Here is a 20,556-nt window from a genome sequence, read left to right as displayed (position 1 = left end):
TGTGTGTGTGTGTGTGTGTGTGTGTGTGTGTGTGTGTGTGTGTGTGTGTGTGTGTGTGTGTGTGTGTGTGTGTGTGTGTGTGTGTGTGTGTGTGTGTGTGTGTGTGTGTGTGTGTGTGTGTGTGTGTGTGAGTGTGTTAGAGGATATGAATTGTTTGCTACAAGTTTTGCGGTGCGGCACAGATGGTGCTGTTTGTTTCTCTATGTTCGATTTGAATTAGTTTGTTTAAGTAAGCTAACATGAAAGTGGGCAGAAACGAAAAAGAAGTAGACCCGAGCACAATAGAAATCGCCATAGATAAAGGGCGTGAAAGAGCTTATTTAATCTATTTGATTAATAATACGTTTTTGCACGTTGTAGTAATTTAATTGAAGCCAATCACTGCCTACATGTAAAGGCCGAGGCATGCGTCAAGCAGTAGCATAAAGTCCCAAGTGTTTTATAATCGTTGTGTAATTTGTGTAGCCAACCGATTAGTAGATGATCATATAAAACAGCAAGCAAAAAGATTAGCTAGATGATGGAATCTTTTTATTAGTCATTGTAATTTTTGGTGTATTATGAATTTTAGTTCTACCAGTTGTTTAAAAGGGGTTTGTTTGATTCATTGCACATACTTCCGGACATAGTGCATGCTTAAATGAATTAAACATACCACAAAATAACCAAAGCACAACATACCCATCATAAAGTTAATCATTTATGTTACTTACTACCTTCTGCAGGTTCTCTCGGTAGGTTCAGCTTTTTTTACTAAAACATATTTGTACCCCAAAACAACTCTTGTACCTACAAAAATGCTAAAACTCAGCCCAATACAAAAATTAAATACCTTATGCAAAAAAATTATCCCCCAAATGGCCTACATTCGAGCCAACATCTTTGCAGATGCATCTTCTTAACAGATAAAACAGACGATTTGAGCCGCTAAACGTTCTAAAGTTTACAGTTGCCCATATATTTAAAGAAGCATTTAACGAATTTCAATATAAAAGCCCGTATTTTCCGACACATTTTATAACTAACAGTTGTACAAAATATTGTAATTGATAGAAATTGCAGTTTACCTTCATAGGCTAACCCTTATTATTGCCAGCAAAACAAAAGAAGCTTATTCAACAAATTCAAACTACTTTTGAACAACTACGGCGGGGCATGGAAGCAAGGAACAAACCATTTTCAAGCCAGTAACCAAACCAGTCTTTCCCTAGTGTCGAAGTAATCATTCACATAAGGATACCTATCCACCCAGTATTGTACAGCAAACACGAAATAAAACAAATCAAATGAAATCATGCGAACCGTACCACAGGAAGTGTAGATGCAAATTGAAAGCCACAATCAAATCACTCGACACATAAAAGCCGGTCTGGAATAATACCCTTGCTATTTAATGAATGCACCGAAACCCCTTGCCAACGCCCGTAAAATGTTTGTAAAAAAATGTGTCCAAGTGCGTAATGCATATTCTAAAATTATATCTATAAAAAACTCAAAACCTTCTCCCTATTTTCTCTGCTTAATAAGACGACTACATTCATAGCGTTATCATGAGCTAGTTGTAAAATCCTCCAAATACTTGTGGTACAAATTTAATAGAGCAAATCCCTTTGGATTTGTTCAGCAAATGTTCCCTAACAATTCACACATTGGTTTGCGTTCCTGATGGTAAAACGTGAGAGAATGTTGTGCAGCTACAATGTTAATAATAAACGGGACAATACCACTTGTAGCCCCAGAAGAGCCTGGACAGCACATAACACTTAAGGCTTAACAATATGTTGATTCAATCAAACGTGGATACAAACATATGACGATGCGCCAAACGACCATGACTAAAATTCAAAAATTCAAAGCAAAAAAAAATGAAATGAATTTACACTAGTTGATTTATTCACCTGAGAGAACCTTTAGTTGTTAAAGAGCAGGATGAGAAGTAATTGTAAAAAGATGTTAATTCGTTCAAATCTCCTTAAATAAACCGAAAGCCATTGAAAGCAACAGCGACAACCACCTTGATAAACACCTTTGTGACAAAAGATTTATTTTTATTTCATAGTTCATGCGATAATAGATAGTTTTGGATGAGTGGATCGTACTAACAATTTTGGGCTAATCTCACAATTCCATGTAGCCAAAGACACAATCGGTTGCGGATCCTGTACTTGGAATGAATAACCTTACACAATGTCGGTAAACGTTGATACAAAATCGGAAAGTTCGTCATTGCAGTATGTATCCACAACACAGCATACACACGCGAAAACACGCAAACAAAAGGGCACGTAATAACGTAAAAGAAGTGATGTTGTTTGTTGATTAGTTTTAGATGCCTACAATTGGTGCAAACGATACAACCAAGCCAATCATATAGTGTTAAGGTAAACGGATGCAACAATATCCCACTCAATATAGCCATGTATAGCAAATATAAAATTTTGAGATTTAACACAATTGTTTGTTTGTGTTTTATTGTGTTGGTTTCTCGTTGTGCTTCGCAAGATTACGCATGATGAAGTATGAATGTAGCGTTCAATTGTTTCTTTTTTTAGATTATTTCTCCAACGGTCGGATTTTCAAACGTACATAATGCCAAAATTGTCCACCTAAGTTAAGATTAACTTTCTCGAATTATTTGCGGTTTATAGTCGGGTTTAACTGCCTTCGCAAGGCTTTCAGCGTAAAGTGGCAAACGCTGCGTCATTTGGAATCCCCAGAAGTCTTTTATCTGGCGGCAGAGGTTCAGATCGATCTCTACTACGAGGAGACCATCCTTGTCCCGCGATAGACCGGGTGTACGAGATCCATCCGGTGCAGCCACATAGGACGATCCATAGAACGGGCCAAAATCTTTGTGCGCCGGCAGTCCATTTCCAGAAGTGAATTCGTTCGGGAACACCTCCGTCCCAACACGGTTGATTGCTACCGTAAAGTAACCGTTAGCGATGGCCGCGTTTCGTGCTTCGATACCCCACAGAGGCTCACTGAGCGCTCCAACCTGTAAGCAGAGACCACCATGTAGTATTTCAAACAGAACAATTGATCGCTCAAACGATCGAATATCTTACCGTAGCAGATGGGTTGAACACTATCTCTGCTCCGTTAATACCAAACATCATCCAATTTTGGGGATGGTGGCGTCCGTAACAAATATTAATCGCTATGCGACCAAACTGTGTATCGAACACCGGATGACCGGTATCACCCTCAAAGTAGTAGGTCGACTCATTAAAATCACCCACACGTGGAATGTGATTCTTTCGGTGCTTGCCAATGAAGGTACCGTTGTTCGAAATGACCACAGCCGTATTCCAGATTGTATCGTGATGATTAGTATCACGTTCCAGGATCGGTGAAATGATGACCATATTGTACTGTTTCGCCAGCTCCTTCAGCATCTTTGTTGTTGGTCCATTCTCTACATCTTCGGCAAATTCACACCACGGGAACTTTTCGCGTGTACAGAATGCAAATGGCATAGCTACAACAAACACACATACATACACATATATCGCATCTAACTCACTTGCCTAACAATCCTCCGTGGGATGAAAATGCTTACTCCATGCTTCCTGCAGGCATACGATGTTGACCCCGGCAGTTACGGCGACGCGCAAAATGTTGGAAATCTTCTCATGCAGTGCATCACGCTGCACATGAATCGGAGCCGTGGTCGGTATGTCTACCGTATTCTGGATGGCGGCCACTCGCACTATTCTTGGCCGTCGCAGGTCCTCTTTGCGGGCGCTAAAAACGTAACCTTTCAGCTCGATATCAACATCCTTGGCCAATGAAATGGTTTCTTCGGAAAATTGCAGCTCATTGCTGAAATGGTAAAGACATCGCCTTGATTAGAATGATCAATTTAACGCTACCGGTAATTCGTACAATTTTATGTACGCCATCGGGATTTAAATTTATTTAAATCGCTTTACATAACATTGTACATGGGGATTTAACAACGCTTTACATTAAATTTTACATGTTCGTTATACTCGTGTAAACATTGCCTAGCAGACAGTACCACAATACATCACCCCCCAGTCTGTTATCTTATTCTTATCTTCACCAATTCCCCAATCTATTGCAGTATCATTGTGTTGCTATTATCACAGCTTCACGTTGTGCTGCACAGCATTTAGAAAAGCACAATGTGTCCTAACCCGTATCTGTTCATAGAATATTTCACCTTTACATAGTAACCTACATCGGTACAGTATCGAAATGAAAAAGATCAATAGTAGTTAAATACATATTTTATGCGAATAAAAAGCAACATTTTCAGGTTCACGGTTCAGGTTCTCGATTGAGACATATTCTCAAACCTAAACATCATTCATATTAAAAAAAATGTCACAGCGGTAAGAGTCACAACGTATTTTCTATTTTTAAATGTTACACCCATACGAGAATGAAGAGAAATGAAACGCGTAAATAAATTCAATATTTGCCGTGTACGAATTTCATTACCACTTCACATTTTGATTTTACCACATCAAAACCATACTTACTCGTCCGTCCTTCCATAAAGCACACGTTTCACCTCTCGTAGCTCTTCCGGAGGAATATGTTTGTTAAGGGTGGCTTCTAGGCTTTTAAAATTTGATTCAGACATATTGCACTCTTACCAGTGCTATAAACTACTGTATTGCAGCGGTGTGTTGTTTCGTTACTGTTTTCTAACAATTTCAAGCACAGAGAATGTGTTAGTAAACGATACTACTTGTTTTTGGGTCAATGATCGATTCAATGAGTCGTTGAATGTAAGCAAGTACTCCAAATGTTCTGTGCTCGGTTTCACTCACTATACTCAAGTGGTACAGCCTTACGCAGTCGTTGCGCAGTTCACCCCACTCTACGCAGTCGACTCACGCGAATGCATTACGACCAAAGAGCGGAAAGAGAACGTTTGGAAATCACGAGCGCAGCACATTATTTAACACCTCGCGATGGTCCATTGGTCGTGTTCTCCCGGTTTTAATCTCCAGATTACATAATCTGTATGTGTCTAATCTGTATATCACTATGTACTCTGTCCTTCTCGGAGCGATTCACTTTGAACGTCAATTCTCTTGCAGTAGATGTAAACAGTGATAATCTAACTGTTTGCTGTACGCATATCATTTGGACGCCTTCTAGAATATTTATGACAATTTAACGTTTCATTACCATTACAAAAGTTTAAAATTTAATAAAAGTTTATTAATTTGTTTAAATATGGACCTTTAACAGAATTTTTGTAGTAGAGTGTCGAAATAACATACAATTCGTTCATTTTTTCTGAAACAATCAAACGACATAAGGCTCACACTCACATAATTATTAACTTCTAAGAAACCATTCAATATTTCCACATCTTGGCACATATATGATTTTATTGACAATAAAATTTGGAATGTAACATTATTTGATTGCATCTAGCTATACGCAAAATATAATACGGGCATGATTGCTTTATTCACGTCTAATAATTGACCTCAATTGACCTTGATTGGTAAAGTAAATTATTGCTGCTACGCTAAAGGACGTAGTTATTTGAAATTTGATTTGATTAGTAATGATCTTAACTATTTGATTTATAATCTTTTGAAATTATCTGCATCAGACGCTTTCCGCTAGTAGCCTATATAAACTATATAATGAAATAAGATTTCTACTATAAATTTGTTTTTTGTTTCAAGTCGAACCATTCAATCATAATTATCAATGTGTACCTGGGATTTTTGCAATATCTTTGATATATTGTCGAGAATCGTGGACTAACGACCACTTCTCTAGCGTTAAACGCCACCCTAGCAGAATGTTATTGTTGCGTTTGTATCATTTCAATGATATTTTTCTCTAAAATCTACAAAATCACCCTAATTTCTAATAAATGCACTTTGTGTCAGACTGTTTAGAACAGGTTAAATGCAAGGTCGTTGTGTTCATAACGTTCAATCACTCGAACGAAATCAATGTGGCGCCTTTACGAACGTTGCTACCTTCAGCGTTAGGTATTGCTTTAACAACTCCATCCTTTGCGGCTTTTAAAACGTGTTCCATTTTCATAGCAATCAGCACTGCTACCGGTGTACCAGCTTTTACAGTGTCTCCCGGCTTAACGAACAGCTTGTCGAGCACTCCGGGCATTGGGGCAGTTACACTGGATGCATCGACTCCACCCATTGAGCTTTCGGTAACGAGAAAACGGGGCTGAACAATTACTCCACCAATCATGCCGTTCTAAAATAACAGAAAAGGATTTATATTAAAAATTTCGATACACGCTGGACGAGCTTAGTTTACACAGTTACCTCATCGAAAAGGGAAATATTTTCTCCCGAAATAACGGCGTTGAAGCACGACACGTGTCCCTCGATATTAGTTTCCAACAGGAATCGGTTAGCGTATGGTTTACGCCGTACCGTTACCTTCATCCATTCGCCATCATCCACACGGACGGAGTAGCTGCCGTCGTTATCTGTTTCGATGGTCACAATGTGTTCCACGGCACCAACTTTTATTTTAATGGAACGTGGTACACGATAGTTTGGTCGGAATCCGTATTCTACATCAAATGGTCCACATTTTTTTGCTCCCAAGCTGGCGCCAGATTGAGCTCGTTCGTTGAGTGTATGCGCTAACGCCATCTGAACTACCTTAGTCGCTGGTATCACCTTTTTTGGGAAAAGTGTAGCCGTGTGCTGTTCAATGAATCCCGTGTGTACATCTGCAGCCTGGAAATGCTCATGTCGTGCCAGGTCGATCAGAAAGTTTATGTTGGTCTGCAAACCAGCAATTTGATAGTTTGTCAGCTGCTCGATTAACAACTGCAAACTGCTTGCACGATTTTCTCCCCAAACAACAAGCTTTGCTATCATGGGATCGTAATGGATGGACACCTCGTCTCCTTGCCGAACACCGGTTTCTACACGGGTAGTATTTGATATTTCTGGCGTGGAAAGATAATCCAATGGTCCTGCTCCAGGGAGAAAGCCCCCTGCGGGATCTTCGGCATAGATACGAGCTTCAAAGGCGTGACCCCGCTTGACAATGTCTTCCTGCGTTACCGGAAGACGCTCCCCTGCAGCAACCTTTATCTGCCATTCTACCAAATCAGTCCCGGTAATCATTTCTGTGATGGGATGCTCCACCTGTAGCCGAGTATTCATTTCCATGAAGTGAAATGAAAGATCTTCTTTATCCAGGATGAACTCTACCGTTCCAGCCCCGACATAATTGACGGCTTTCGCCGCGCGAACCGCGGCCTCTCCGAGCTGTTTGCGCAACTCTTCCGACAGCCCCGGAGCAGGTGCTTCTTCAATTATCTTTTGATGCCTCCGTTGCACCGAACAATCACGCTCGTAAAGGTAGACTGCGTTGCCGTAATGATCGGCAAACACTTGCACTTCAACGTGCCTTGGAGATCGCACGTAACGTTCTAATAGCATGGCACTATCACCGAAAGCTTTCTCTGACTCCGTACGGGCAGACTGCAGCATGGGCATAAAATCTGCTTCAGTTTCAGCGATACGCATACCTTTGCCTCCTCCACCACGAACTGCCTTGATCATTAGCGGAAACCCAATCTTCTTCGCCTCTTGCATAAGCTTCTCGTCAGACTGATCCTCTCCATGATAACCGTTGATGATCGGTACGCCAGCAGCAGACATGATGTGTTTGGAGGTGCTCTTAATACCCATGTCTCGAATGGCACTTGCCGGCGGACCGATGAACGTAACTTGTTCTTGTTGGCACAGTTCGGCAAACTCCACATTTTCCGATAAGAATCCGTAGCCGGGGTGAATAGCTTGACAACCGGCCTTCTTGGCAACTGCCAGAATTTTATCGCCACGAAGGTACGACTGTTGTGAAGCGGCCGGGCCAATGTTGTATGCTTCATTTGCTAGCTTTACGTGGAGTGATTTTTCATCCGCATCGGAAAAAACAGCGACAGTACGAATACCAAGACGGTTTGCCGTCCTCATCACGCGACACGCAATTTCTCCTCTGTTGGCTATCAACAATTTGTTGATTTGACGATGCACCACCTTTTGACTGGCATTGCTGCAAGTGGTTGCGAAACGACGGGACCTTTGAAAGCATAAAAGTAACAGAACGGCTTAGTTAATTTGTCGAAGCTCTCAAAACAGTCGAGATCTCCGGGAATTTGCACGATTACGTAACAGTAGGGGCCATTGCACTGGATTCAACGGCAGATTTATCAGCCAGAATAGACATCAACCAGACTTAAGGAATTTTCTCTTTATTTACTTACCATGAGGCCACGGTCTGCATTTTGTGCAGCATTTTGGTTTTGTCGTTATATGCCGATAATTGTTTATTTACAGCACTACAGGGACAGCGCAACAGGTAGATTGGCACGCATGCGGAATGTGACCAAGATTAATAAGACTGCCGACCGTCAGTTTGTTTCGACATGTCTCCGTTTGACAATGAACGTTTTATGGCGTTTTTGATATTTTTTCTAAATTTGACTACAGTGATCTACAAAAAACAGCAGCATTGAAGATGAAAAGGTAAAAAAACTTTTCTTTCCAATATGTTTTGTGAACATTAACTATTGGTAACAAAAGGAAAAGTTTGCGATAATTAATTCATAACGCATAGTTCAGCTATACTTTCAATCAGAAATGTATGATGCCTCACGTACTCTCTGCCAGCTGGATGATTATAAAGTAGATAGCTTTTTAGTAAAAAATCATTATTGATCCATCTACGGAGCAACGGACGCAGCTATCCATTAGAGCAGAGGTCTCTTCTACGGCCTGCCGTCTTCTTTTAATCAAAATGTGTGATTTTACTATTCTAAGACGAGATTCATGTTTCGTTACAAACAAGCTGAAAAAAATGCTTGCCGCTCGAGTTTTAAGCCAAGATTGGATCGTGTATGCTCTTCGAAAATAGAAAACAGAGCAAAAATCCGTTTTAAAATTTGATAATCGTACAACTTACCGACTAACGTCAACTACAATTTCTTTAACTATACCATATTACAACCGCAACCGGTGTCTTAGTCTGTTGCAGGAGTGTCCAGCATCACTCACGGTCTCAACCCTTAGCCTGCAACTCTTATAAGCATCTAAAAAAAATAACAATAAACCGCTTTCCTACACAATTTGTTGAAAACCAATCTTTCCTAAGAAGCCACTACAATAAAACATCATGTTAGAACCGTGTTGTTTTTACTTCTTCCACAGCAAATAGTGATTTATTCCCATGTTAAATCATACACTCGGGATTATACGATGTTGCTGCTTCAACACTGACTACCATAGTAAATTGGCTAATTGTAACGGAGGCATGCCGGGTTCTGATCCTTTGCGGAATCCTGAAACAAAACAAACACCATTAGCTCATTTCATCAAAGACGCATACGCAGGAACACCCCACACAACATATTGTTATGTAAACGTGTATTCTTACCTAAATACAACAGCGTCGGAATGAAACCCCAGTGAAAGGAAGTTTTCACCACCTCAAAGACAACTCCAATTCTTTCCTTAACGCCTGGAGATAGCATTTTGCTGGGAAAGTTACGAAACGTGTTTCTTCGAGCGACTGTGGAACAACAAGCAATTGTGATAACACGATGCGGTGGTATGTGACAATTACAAGATTGCAAAATAGAAGGCTGGATCACTCGAATCGTTTTGACACCTTGCTCTTTAATTCGTCCAATCAAATTCCAACGCAATCACTCGATGTGCCGTAAGTGCTGCCTGTTTAATTTTACTTTAATATTATTTCTTTTAATCAAATTGTAATTTACACAGTTTTTAATCAAATTAGAACGTAAATTTTGTTGATTGTTCTCTATAGTAACCTTGTGCATAGCACCCATTGTGTCAAAAGTGCCTTTGGTTTTTTTTTTGGTTTTGCAGATGCTGTCACATCGCAAGCATTTGAAGGGCCTCTGAGTGCAATTGTTCTTCTGATTTTATTTCCGACCCCGTGAAGGTTGCTCCAAGTCAGTATCTTTTGTATCACATATTTTACATTACTAGAATTCATTTATTGGCATATATCGTGTTAACAAGTGTTCATATAAATATTGTTTTGTTTGTACAGTACAAAGTGATATTCCCGAAATTTCGGAAACATTCTAGCGATGTCCACTTTTGTTACATAAAAATTGCATGAAAAGTGTTGCTAATTTTTGTCATAACAATATTTCTTCTGGTATATTTAAGCAACTCAATGATATCTTAGTTGCCCAAAAGTATCTCTAACTCAAGTAGCGATTATTCTGTGCTCGTTGATTCAATTGAAGAGAGAAAACAGCCACAATGGTCGGTCTTGGTCATTACATATTTGCCCGCACCATTTGGCGAACATAACAGAAGCACGATCAGTATGATTTACGTTGGTATCACTTTTATGGTTTCAGTTGCGCCCGGACGTACAGGGGAGATTCCCGTAAAACAAAACACGGCAAGCCAGCAACAGTACGGGAAGACAAAAGATGAAATCGACACAGGTCATGCGATATGCCGTTCGCCTAAACTGTGCACAGGTAAGTTAAATACCGTAAAATGTATCCCATTTCTTTAATGTCGTCTACACTTCGCTTGAGACTAGCCTCTGATTCTCCAGCACTACAGTTGTAACCTGAAATGCGTAGCATGGCTTTCTCTCTAGAATGTAGTACCCTGAAACTCATCTTGCGATTGTAATTTATTCAATATTCAACACATTCACCTGATCACGTGATGTACATGTATAATAATCCAGTTTCAAGGAGAACGTGTAATGTATCACACTAAGGCGTTCAAGAACTTTATGAATTCTACAGTGTAACCCTGAAGGATAAAGTTGTGATTAACCCTAGTGACGATTTTGGCGAAAAGTAAAACCTAAAACAGATACCAAGTGCAAGATAGTGGATAGAGATTGGAAAAAGGGAGAAAAAGAAGAAAAAAGAAATTATAACTGAGGAAAATAAATAAACAAAAAAAAAGGGGTGGAAAGTAAGGGGGGATGGGGGTCCAGGACCCGGGAGGGGGTATTCCCCTCAATAATTATTTTGGCCTTCTAGATGAACAAAGTGAGCCCAGAAGGAAAATAGGGAAGAATCCGAGAAGATTGGCACTAACCAATGACACGGAAGAAGTAGAGGTCTTCATGCTGATGGAAACAGTCTCAAAAACACAAGACTTAAGCCGGATTAACCCGTTCCTAGCAGCAAAAGTGATGCATAACGCGATTGGCACAAAAGCACTATCAGTGAACAAATTAAAAGACGGAAAACTACTCATCAAAGTAGCAAATCAAAAACAAGCAAACAAACTGGCAACCATAAAAAAAATCTCAGATGGAAGAAATGAAACCGCGGTAAAAACCTATGAACACCCCACCTTGAACTTGAGTAAGGGAGTGATCCGATGCCCAGATATTGAATATCTCACAGAGGAAGAACTCCTTGAGGGACTAAAGGAACAAAATGTAGTAGAGGTAATCATAATGAAAAGGAAACGGAACAAACACTGAAAAACACCCGGACGGCAATAATCACATTCAAAACGGGAAAGATACCACGTGTAGTGGACTTCGGTCTCTACCCTGTAAAAGTAGAACTCTACGTTCCCAGGCCAATGAGATGCATTACGTGCATGAAGCTGGGTCATACAAAAAAAATGGTGCCAAAAGGAAAAAGTATGCGCGAACTGCAGTGAAGTTGATCACAAAGATCAATGCAAAAAAACACAATGCGTGTCATGCGGGGAAGCTCATCATACTTTAAACAGGAACTGCCCGGTATTTGTTGATGAAATGGAGATCAGCAGAATAAAAACGGAAAACAAGGTAACGTATGGGGAAGCAAGACGGATTCGGAGACGCCAATGTCCTGCCATCCCAAGAGTATATAATACAGAAACATCTTACGCACAAAAAACAAAATCTCCTATGAGTAAAACAAACACTACCACAACAGAAAAAGTGAGTACAATTATTCAAACTCCTATAAAAAATAACACAAATAACACGGAAATACGGGCAACCCACACCACAGAAAACACCACACCTAAAGAAAACAAACCGACAACACAGAAATACAAAATACCACATCACCTAACGAACAGACAAACACTGTTAACGAAACATACACTCCAACAAAATACACTGAAGACTCAGAAGAATCCATCGATGTAGATGGAATAAACGTAACACCAAAAACCCCCACAATGATTGTGGAGGAATATATCATAACGAATGCACAAGCAGGAAACACACCTCAATACAATAATTACAAAATCATACATAAAAACGACTAACCCATCCAACACCCCATAACTATCCTATTAACATTCACACTGTTACAAGGGAATGTACAAGGATTAAAATGCAACAAAGAAGAAATCAGAGAATTACTAATAAAAAAAAATATAGACATAGCCTGTCTCCAAGAGACATGGTTGGATAAAAAAACAGCTGAAACACTAAAAATCCAACACTATCAAGTGATCCCCGAAAATAGGGAAGACGGATATGGAGGAGTGGTAATACTAATACGTAATGGTATTAACGTAAAAAAAATCACATTATTACCTTCTAACCCCTACATTCAAGCAACAGCGGTCCACACTACTCAAACGGGATGGATATTTGCATCTGTGTACGTCAAACCAAGGACACCAAGTTCAGAGTTCATAACACTACTAACCCTTCTGTTTACAACCCTCAACAAATATCCAAAGGTCATAATAACGGGAGATTTCAACTCACACCATAAGGAATGGGGAAACCACTACAATGATACGAAAGGAAACAACCTACTAAACATGATAAACGATACTAACTTTACTGTGATCCATAACAACGAACATACATTTATAAACCCTAACCTTAATAATATAAACACAGCTATCGACCTCACAATCGCAAAAATAACAGTGGCACCAAATATAAAAAGAACAGTATCAGACATACATATTGGCAACAGTGGACACAAAATAATCTACACACACATAAACACAATTAAACCCCCTCCATACCAAAGATTTATATATAATAGAAAAAAAATAGATAAGGAAATCACCTTACTTCCGGGAAACGATAGTACGGACATAAGCAGCATCACCAAAGATATTAATAAGATAATCTTAAGAAATAGAAGCAAAACCACCCTAGAACCTAAGTCATGGTGGTCAGAAGAAATCAAAATAGCGTGGGAAAAAAAAATGCGAATCTCGGAAAAATTTTAACCAAAACAAAACGATTACAAACCAAATAGAGTACAAGAGAGATTCAGCCAAATTTAGATACCTAAGAAAACTAGCCAAAGCAAAAAGAATAGAAGATAAACTGGAACTAATCAACACGCAAACAAAGATGGAGGATCTCTGGGACCTCATGGGATGCTTCAAAGTGAAACCCAGGAAAGAAAATAATATAGAAAAAGACAAAAAAATGGCAAATGATTTTTTAAACATACACTTTGGATCAACAAAACAAAAAAACACAACAAGAACCCCTCACTTCATCAGTGATAAAACCCTACTGGACAAAAAAAAATGGAATGACATTCTTAGATCCAAAAAAAATTCATCCCCAGGCATAGATAAAATATCCTACAACACACTAAAAATACTGAACAACAATAACTCAACCGCAATCATAAACGACATCAACAGAATGTATCAAACAGGAAAAATAGAAAAAAAACTAAAAAAATAAAAATAATCGCCATCCAAAAACCCGGAAAAGACAATACCCTAGCTGAAAATTACAGACCCATAGCCTTACTCCCAACCATTACAAAACTTGCAAACACAGCCGTACTTCATAACCTAAATTATGTTATAGAAAAATATGACCAACTACCTAACACAACCTTCGGATTTAGAAAGAATCGTGCCACAACATCCGCTGTTGATTGGATTGTCAACACAATCAAGCACAACTTGAGGTTAAAAATACACACTGGGGTGATTTTTATCGATGTGAAAAACGCCTACAACAGTGTAAAAGTTGACATCCTCGAAGAGATCCTCACCAGAAAAATGATATCCAGAGAAGATATCAGATGGATCGTAGGTTTCCTAAACAACAGATCGGTCGAGATCACATCTGAAGATAAAAAATCAGTAGAAGAATATCTACGGGACTCCCGCAAGGAGACGTCCTATCCCCCCTGCTTTTTAATATATATACAAGTGACTGCCATAGCCTAAACCAAAATCAGATCAAACTAATACAATATGCAGATGATTTTGCCATTATAGAAAGTGGAATCACCGCCTCAGCAACAATCACAAAACTCCAACGAACCCTAAACACACTACAAGCAACACTAAATAGCCTCAACCTAAAAATAAACATAACAAAAACCAAGATAATGCAGTTTCCCCAAAATACAACAAGAAGCAACATAAAAATAGAAGACTCCTTCATACAACAAGTAACAACCCACCGATTTCTAGGCATTGACATCGATAACAACTTAAGATTCCACACACATATCGACAATCAAACCCAAATAGCACAACAAAAACTTAACTTCATCAAAGCAGTATGCAATAGATCTAGACACATCAACCCAGAAAAAACAATCCAACTTCACCGATCCCTTATAAGAGGAAGTTTGGAATACGGTATATCACTCAGTAGTAATGCCAATAACACAAAAAAAAACAAACTAAATACCATATTAAACCAATCGCTTAGAAAAATCACTGGCTGCTCAAAGACCACCCCCCTGAACACACTCTACGCAATAGCATCAGAAACCCCTTTCCACATAAGAACCACATACCTAATAGAAAAACAACTCGCCAAAGCAATAGCACACACTACATTCAACACACAAAATCTAAGGAACCACCATAACACACCACGCTGGAACTTTACCACCCAAGAAAAACATACATCGCAAACAGAAACACATACGACAAAATAGCCCACTACGAATTCAACAACTCAAAAAATAGCCCATTCCAAACCACTATCAACCCGACCATCTCATCCATTAACGACAACAAAAAAAACCAAGACACATCCATGCTAAGACAAAAAAGCCTAGAGATCATATACAAGCAACAGGGCACAAAAATATACACAGATGGAAGCAAACGAGGAACCTCTGTGGAATAGGCATATATATAGAGATTAACCAAAGAGAAATTATCACGGTATCAAAAAAATAGAACTCCCTGTATCAATCTGCACCACCGAACTATACGCAATAGACACAGCCTTACAAATAGCAATAACCAAGAATATTAAAAACTGCACAATATACACAGACAGTAAATCGGCATGTACCATTTTAGAGACCGCCAGAGAAGAGTTATATGTAGACGAAATAATAAATAGGATATTATTTAACCTAGAACTTATACAGTGTAAAATACAATGGATTCCGAGTCACGTGGGTATAATCGGCAACGAAAAGGCCGACAAACTAGCCAAGGAGGGCACAACACAACTTGACAAAATAAAAAATAAAATCAGATTAAGTGACGCAATATCAACATTTAAAACAAAAGCTCAAATTGAAGCAAATGTTTGGTACACAACAATGAGCTCAACAAAAGGGAAAAAATTCTTTAGATACCAAACCTCCCTGAACATGAAAATGTGGCATTACAAACTAAAAATACCTCCAAAAGACATAAAGACTATTAACAGACTTATTGCAGGACACGACTACAGCAACTATTGGCTAAACAAAATGAAGCTAATAGATAACGGCACATGCAACACATGTCACGAACCGGATACCGGAACTCACAGAGTTTTTAAATGCCTAAAATACGCTGCAGAAAGAAATTCCCAAAAAAACATAAACGAACCAAACTTCATAGCAGCATGGAAGAAAAAAGACATAAAAACCTTAAAGTTAATCATAGAGTTCATTAAAAAAAACAGAATATCCTTCTAACAAAAAAAAAAATCAGATTCACCTGCTTCTGTTCCCTACTTAGCTTGTTCAGATAGAAATGTCTATGGCGTTCAACCTGACGAGCTTGGGAAACAAGAAGCTCCATACCCCTTGAAAAAAAAAAAAAAACCAAAAACAGAAACTGCAAAGGAAAAGGACATATGGCCTGAGTAGCTGGTCCTAACTAAGTTTGAGGTTGGAAAAACATATTTTTTTCCATACGCGGATTAGTATGACGAACGCCCAGGAAGCTGGATTCTCACACCGAACCGAGTATCAACCTCCCACAGCAGAGAAGAAGAAGAGAAGAAGAAGAACTTTATGACAAAACGATCCTTGCCTTGAGTGAGTTCAGCTACGTCCTACGGCTAAATTCTACGGCGCCAATCATTAAGTTCACTTCGGGGTTGATGTGTATACAAATTTAATCACATTCCGATCAATAACAAATCATAAAACAGCGTTAGTACACGCTTCTAGCAAGATTATTATGCACGACGTCATTAGCACTGTTTCAGTTTGTTCATCAGCTAAACTTCACGAGGATAAAAATAGGCAGGATTTGCAAAAATGTTTTACCTTGACATTCACGTTTTGCTATTAATAACGTTCCTCCTACGCTTCTCTGTTTCTGTTATCGCGCATTGGTGCGACACCAGAACAATTGCATACGGCAAACGTAGTATTCTTGTTAAAATTTTCCTTCTCTGTTGATTTCGTTTGCAGGTCAACGAAGTGGCGAGCAAGTCTACGGATCGGTATACCACCAGATCAGCCGCTTTGCTCGCGGCACTTGGCATTGGGCTGTCTTCGTTTAGTATGAAACAAATGCTAAGCAAACAAACTAAAAGAAAGCTGTAAAGCTGAAGAAAGATGTAAGCTATTTTGCCATACTGTAAAACTTTCTTCGTTCACTCCGATCCTGCCACGAAAGTGGTAACAAATTTTAAGTAATGCTGCGTACCGCTGCACTGCACGATACGATGGATATAATAAGCATGTAGCTGACTCAACGATGACTACAAACTGTTCCGGTGTTACTCAACTTCAAATTGCAAAAGCACCATAAGCTGGCAACAAAAAGATACAACATTCAAAAAGGTCATCCTAAACTATTGGAACTATTTTGACGCCTCCTCAAATGCCAATGGCTTTGTCAATAGGGGTCCAGCACGCCATAATATTGGAGAAAATAGGATCAATATCGTTCACTTCGTTAACCTAACATTTGCCAGTTAGTTGCGTACGGGTGAACATTTTAATAATGTTTTCTACAAAAACCATACTCATTAAATAGCTTTGCAAGAAACTATACGCTCGTAATGCTTTTGACTCGATGGATACTTTATAATTTATATACAGTCCTTTGGAGTGCTACTTCATACCGTAACATCACGGAATGCGATATTACGAATGGTTTACTCATGCGAAATGACGCAAGTTGAACCTAGGCATCGTAGATATAATTATGACTCGCCAGCAAAGTTTTTGCTTCCTTTCAAACGGCAAACAAAAGAATGGCTTAGGTAGATAATTCGATTATGGAACCAGTAAAGACTGCAATGCAAAGAAAGGATTTAAACGCATATAGATTTACACATATCCAGTAATACGCGGGAATTGACGATTGCCAGACCAGGAATAATGGAATTCGGTATGATTACCCACAAAAGGAATTCAAATGAATTCTTGGTAGCAAAGCTAAACCCCAAAGGTTTTGGACTACAAGTATAAGTATCGTGCATGATAGAGGGTATTCAGTTTAACTGAAATGCGATGAAAACAGAATCCTAAGATATGTGGCTACATTTCACAGGTTTGATTTTCAAACACATTTAAGATAGGCCGGATTCGGTGTGATAGCTAGAAAGATAAATAAACAAATTGATATCTTTGCTTAAATCTAGTACAAAGCATTCGTACTGAACTTTCGCTGCACGGTAACACAATTTTCTAATTGTGTAAGACAAAACATGATGACATTTTCAGTATTTTTTTAGCGACGATTCCAATCGATTCAGTTTCCTATTGAAAAACAAAAAACTAATGCTCTCAAACACGAACACTCCAAAAAACGTTCAATGTCTGTTACTATTGACAGTAGTTACAATGCCTACTAGTCCATCTGTTTTTCCCTGTTTTGATGCATGCGCAATAGATCTGTTGCACGAGTATCAAGTAGTTTCTATTCATTATGCACAAGAGGGGATGTCGTTACTTTCACGCTCCCAAGTATGCATTTGTATGCAGCAAACATATTACTGTTTGCACTTTTCTAACATGATGTGTATTGTGTGCTTTCCCGAAAACTTTAAACTTGTTGCCGCGCAAGGGTATTCCCCATTCGCTTGCGTGCTGCTTGGTTTTATTCGTTTTTTTTTTTTTAAATATTCCCCACAGTGATACCGGTTTCCGATGCAAAACTAACACCATCTCACACAAATCTGTCCAATCTGTATAGAGAGCGCTTGGCGTGTTGGTGTTGAAAATGCAACTGCAGAAGCACGGGTCGCATCTGGGGAGAGCAAAATCGCTAGAATATGCTCTGCACTTCCACGCTGTTTTTTAATACATCGCATCACTTCTGTGGCAGTGTTGTGTCCCGTCGATTTTGAGTGTGAGTGAAGTTTTCTCCTCATTGTACTGATTTCTTATGTTTCGTTTGGCTCAGCAGGAGTGTTTAATCAGTTTATAGTAAGGGAAACTACAAAAACATTTGAGTATTGGAGACTAACCTACAAAATAAATCGAAATGGTGAGCTATCTTTCGAAGCGGCACATCCTACTATATGCAGGCAGTGGTGCAAGATTTGTGATGCTATTTTTCTCACAGCTTACTGGATACCGGCTGTTGGCGGACTCGTTCCACGCGTTTGCAGTTCTCTATTTGCTGTTCAACATTTGGCGCACCAAGTCCTGCTTTGGCGTATCGGGGAAAACACAAATCCTGTACATTACGGTATTTGCGACGCGTTATGCCGACCTGGTCACCTTTCCAGCCACCTACAGTGTCTATAATGTGATGATGAAGACGCTTTTCATCAGCGTAACGCTAATAACCGTGCTGGTCATGCACAGTGTCTATCGCAAAACGTATGACCGCGAAAATGATACCTTCTATAATGAGTTTCTCATATTGCCATGCTTTATGATCGCTCTGTTTGTAAACTATCGTATGGAAGCGTTCGAAATATTGTGGTCCTTTTCGATCATGCTCGAAGCGGTCGCTATACTGCCACAAATGGATTTAATCTGCAAAACGTTTCACGTGGAGCCATGGTTCAAGTGTTATCTGTTGCTGCTCGGCTCGTACCGCGCACTCTATGTATTGCATTGGGTCGATCGGTACGGCCAGTACGGCCTCTACGACCCATTGGCATTTATATCGGGTGGTATTCAAACAGTACTGTTTGTACTGCTTGCGGTGCGAATTGCAACCCTTAAACATCGAGAACGCATTGTCACGGTCAGTACGATTTGTTAGTTTGGATAGGCTTGTAAATAGCCCCATACATAGCCAACATTACGAAGTTTTTAGTTGCACTGTTCGCGTTCTCTAGGCCGGTCTCGTAGTACAGTCGTCAACTCGTGCGACTTAACAACATGCCCGTCATGGGTTCAATACCCAAATGGACCGTGTCGCCATACGTAGGACTGACTATCCTGCTATGGGGGGAAATCAATTAGTCACTGAAAGCCAAACCCACAAGTGGTACAGGCAGGCCGAACAGTTGTTGAGCCAAAAGAAGAAGAAGAAGTTCGCGTTCTCTGTAACTTCATGAATCTACGCATTGAAATAACAATAAAATCTATAATTGCAAAAAAATCATAAAAAACATAATATGCTGTTTGATGTTGAATACATCATGTCTGTTGTTGAGCATTCACGTGTTCATGCATGTTGTTCTGTGGTTTCTTCTCTAGAATTTTCGGTTTTTATTTTTATTGAGCGTAAAAAAGCACGGCGAATCTCCTATGATTCGTAAGGCACGCATTTTTATAAACTTGGTTATGAAATCTTCTACAAAATTTAAGTTAATCATATTAATGAGCGACAATATATTATTATTTATTTAAAAATATTGTACAGGCGGTCCCCGAGATACACCCCAAGTGCCACAAATCCACTAAACGACCACTAAACGGCTTCTAAACGACTCAAGTTCTCTACCTAAACGGAATATAGAAAGACTTCGTTTAGCAGACGGCAAACGACTCATTCATTCTAAAAATAGCAAAAAAGCTGGTGGCGCTCTCTGTTGGTGGGATACCCCAACCAGTTGAGCTTCATCGCTTGGAGGAGAGCTTTCTCATTTCCTCTGTACTGTTGTATGGTTTCGCATTGAAGTTATGCATCGCTAGAACTAGAACAGCGATACAATTGTTTAATTACTAAACTCCAATGGAAACCACCAGTACTGAAGCAAGTGAGAATTGAGTTATGGTCGTTGGTGTTGATACCTACGTATCTGCCCAAATAGCCAGCTCGTACTTTATAGCTGATTTGGGGCTGTTTAACGACAAATCGTTCCGATGTCGTACTTTGTGGCTGATTAAGAGATAGATGGTACTTTGCGGAACTATGGAGCTTTTTAACAGGCACATGGTACTCTTTGGAACTTTGCGGCTGATTAGCACTATGTGTAGGGTTCATGATGGAACTTGAAGGC

General features: G+C 39.4%; 4 protein-coding genes and 2 long non-coding RNA genes across 7 annotated transcripts; 2 read left to right on the top strand and 4 right to left on the bottom strand.

The window, feature by feature from the left end:
- Positions 1-2,019: 2,019 nt before the first annotated feature.
- Positions 2,020-4,950, bottom strand: LOC121597387 (beta-ureidopropionase-like). Its single transcript, XM_041923120.1, has 4 exons — positions 4,512-4,950; positions 3,563-3,825; positions 3,069-3,481; positions 2,020-2,998 (listed from the first exon to the last, which is right to left on the bottom strand). Exons 1-4 carry the CDS (start codon positions 4,613-4,615, stop codon positions 2,618-2,620), a joined length of 1,161 nt encoding a protein of 386 aa, XP_041779054.1. The 5' UTR covers positions 4,616-4,950; the 3' UTR covers positions 2,020-2,617.
- Positions 4,951-5,357: 407 nt separating this feature from the next.
- On the bottom strand, positions 5,358-8,456 carry LOC121597383 (methylcrotonoyl-CoA carboxylase subunit alpha, mitochondrial-like). Its single transcript, XM_041923108.1, has 3 exons — positions 8,261-8,456; positions 6,297-8,076; positions 5,358-6,225 (listed from the first exon to the last, which is right to left on the bottom strand). Exons 1-3 carry the CDS (start codon positions 8,290-8,292, stop codon positions 5,941-5,943), a joined length of 2,097 nt encoding a protein of 698 aa, XP_041779042.1. The 5' UTR covers positions 8,293-8,456; the 3' UTR covers positions 5,358-5,940.
- Positions 8,457-9,182: 726 nt separating this feature from the next.
- LOC121597390 (mitochondrial import receptor subunit TOM7 homolog) lies at positions 9,183-9,618 on the bottom strand. Its single transcript, XM_041923123.1, has 2 exons — positions 9,430-9,618; positions 9,183-9,334 (listed from the first exon to the last, which is right to left on the bottom strand). Exons 1-2 carry the CDS (start codon positions 9,524-9,526, stop codon positions 9,273-9,275), a joined length of 159 nt encoding a protein of 52 aa, XP_041779057.1. The 5' UTR covers positions 9,527-9,618; the 3' UTR covers positions 9,183-9,272.
- A 77-nt stretch (positions 9,619-9,695) lies between these two features.
- LOC121597392 lies at positions 9,696-17,792 on the top strand. 2 transcript variants are annotated; one of them, XR_006005409.1, is made up of 4 exons: positions 9,696-9,714; positions 9,888-9,973; positions 10,394-10,519; positions 16,613-17,792. It is a non-coding gene; the product is annotated as an uncharacterized LOC121597392 (long non-coding RNA). The 2 variants fall into 2 exon arrangements; XR_006005408.1 differs by lacking the exon at positions 9,696-9,714 and having other exon boundaries at positions 9,869-9,973.
- LOC121597393 lies at positions 17,661-17,980 on the bottom strand. The gene is made up of 2 exons (XR_006005410.1): positions 17,810-17,980; positions 17,661-17,749 (listed from the first exon to the last, which is right to left on the bottom strand). It is a non-coding gene; the product is annotated as an uncharacterized LOC121597393 (long non-coding RNA).
- Positions 17,981-18,135: 155 nt separating this feature from the next.
- On the top strand, positions 18,136-19,520 carry LOC121597388 (ER lumen protein-retaining receptor-like). The gene is made up of 3 exons (XM_041923121.1): positions 18,136-18,503; positions 18,561-18,641; positions 18,720-19,520. Exons 2-3 carry the CDS (start codon positions 18,639-18,641, stop codon positions 19,368-19,370), a joined length of 654 nt encoding a protein of 217 aa, XP_041779055.1. The 5' UTR covers positions 18,136-18,503; positions 18,561-18,638; the 3' UTR covers positions 19,371-19,520.
- Positions 19,521-20,556: the final 1,036 nt, after the last annotated feature.

This window comes from Anopheles merus, chromosome 3R (assembly GCF_017562075.2).
Source record: "Anopheles merus strain MAF chromosome 3R, AmerM5.1, whole genome shotgun sequence".
Classification (NCBI taxonomy): Eukaryota; Metazoa; Arthropoda; class Insecta; order Diptera; family Culicidae; genus Anopheles; species Anopheles merus.
This window is presented reverse-complemented; position numbering and strand designations above follow the sequence as displayed.

Excerpts from the sequence above, each read along its gene's own strand:
- LOC121597387 (XM_041923120.1), bottom strand. The coding sequence starts at position 4,615 with ATGTCTGAATCAAATTTTAAAAGCCTAGAAGCCACCCTTAACAAACAT. Across the intron at positions 3,482-3,562 it reads ATGCCTGCAGGAAGCATGGA|CTATGCCATTTGCATTCTGT; the intron begins GTAAGCATTTTC and ends TGTTTGTTGTAG. Across the intron at positions 2,999-3,068 it reads TGTTCAACCCATCTGCTACG|GTTGGAGCGCTCAGTGAGCC; the intron begins GTAAGATATTCG and ends CTCTGCTTACAG.
- LOC121597383 (XM_041923108.1), bottom strand. The coding sequence starts at position 8,292 with ATGCTGCACAAAATGCAGACCGTGGCCTCATG. Across the intron at positions 8,077-8,260 it reads ATGCAGACCGTGGCCTCATG|GTCCCGTCGTTTCGCAACCA; the intron begins GTAAGTAAATAA and ends ATGCTTTCAAAG. Across the intron at positions 6,226-6,296 it reads ATATTTCCCTTTTCGATGAG|AACGGCATGATTGGTGGAGT; the intron begins GTAACTGTGTAA and ends CTGTTATTTTAG.
- LOC121597390 (XM_041923123.1), bottom strand. The coding sequence starts at position 9,526 with ATGCTATCTCCAGGCGTTAAGGAAAGAATTGGAGTTGTCTTTGAGGTG. Across the intron at positions 9,335-9,429 it reads TCCGACGCTGTTGTATTTAG|GATTCCGCAAAGGATCAGAA; the intron begins GTAAGAATACAC and ends GTTTTGTTTCAG.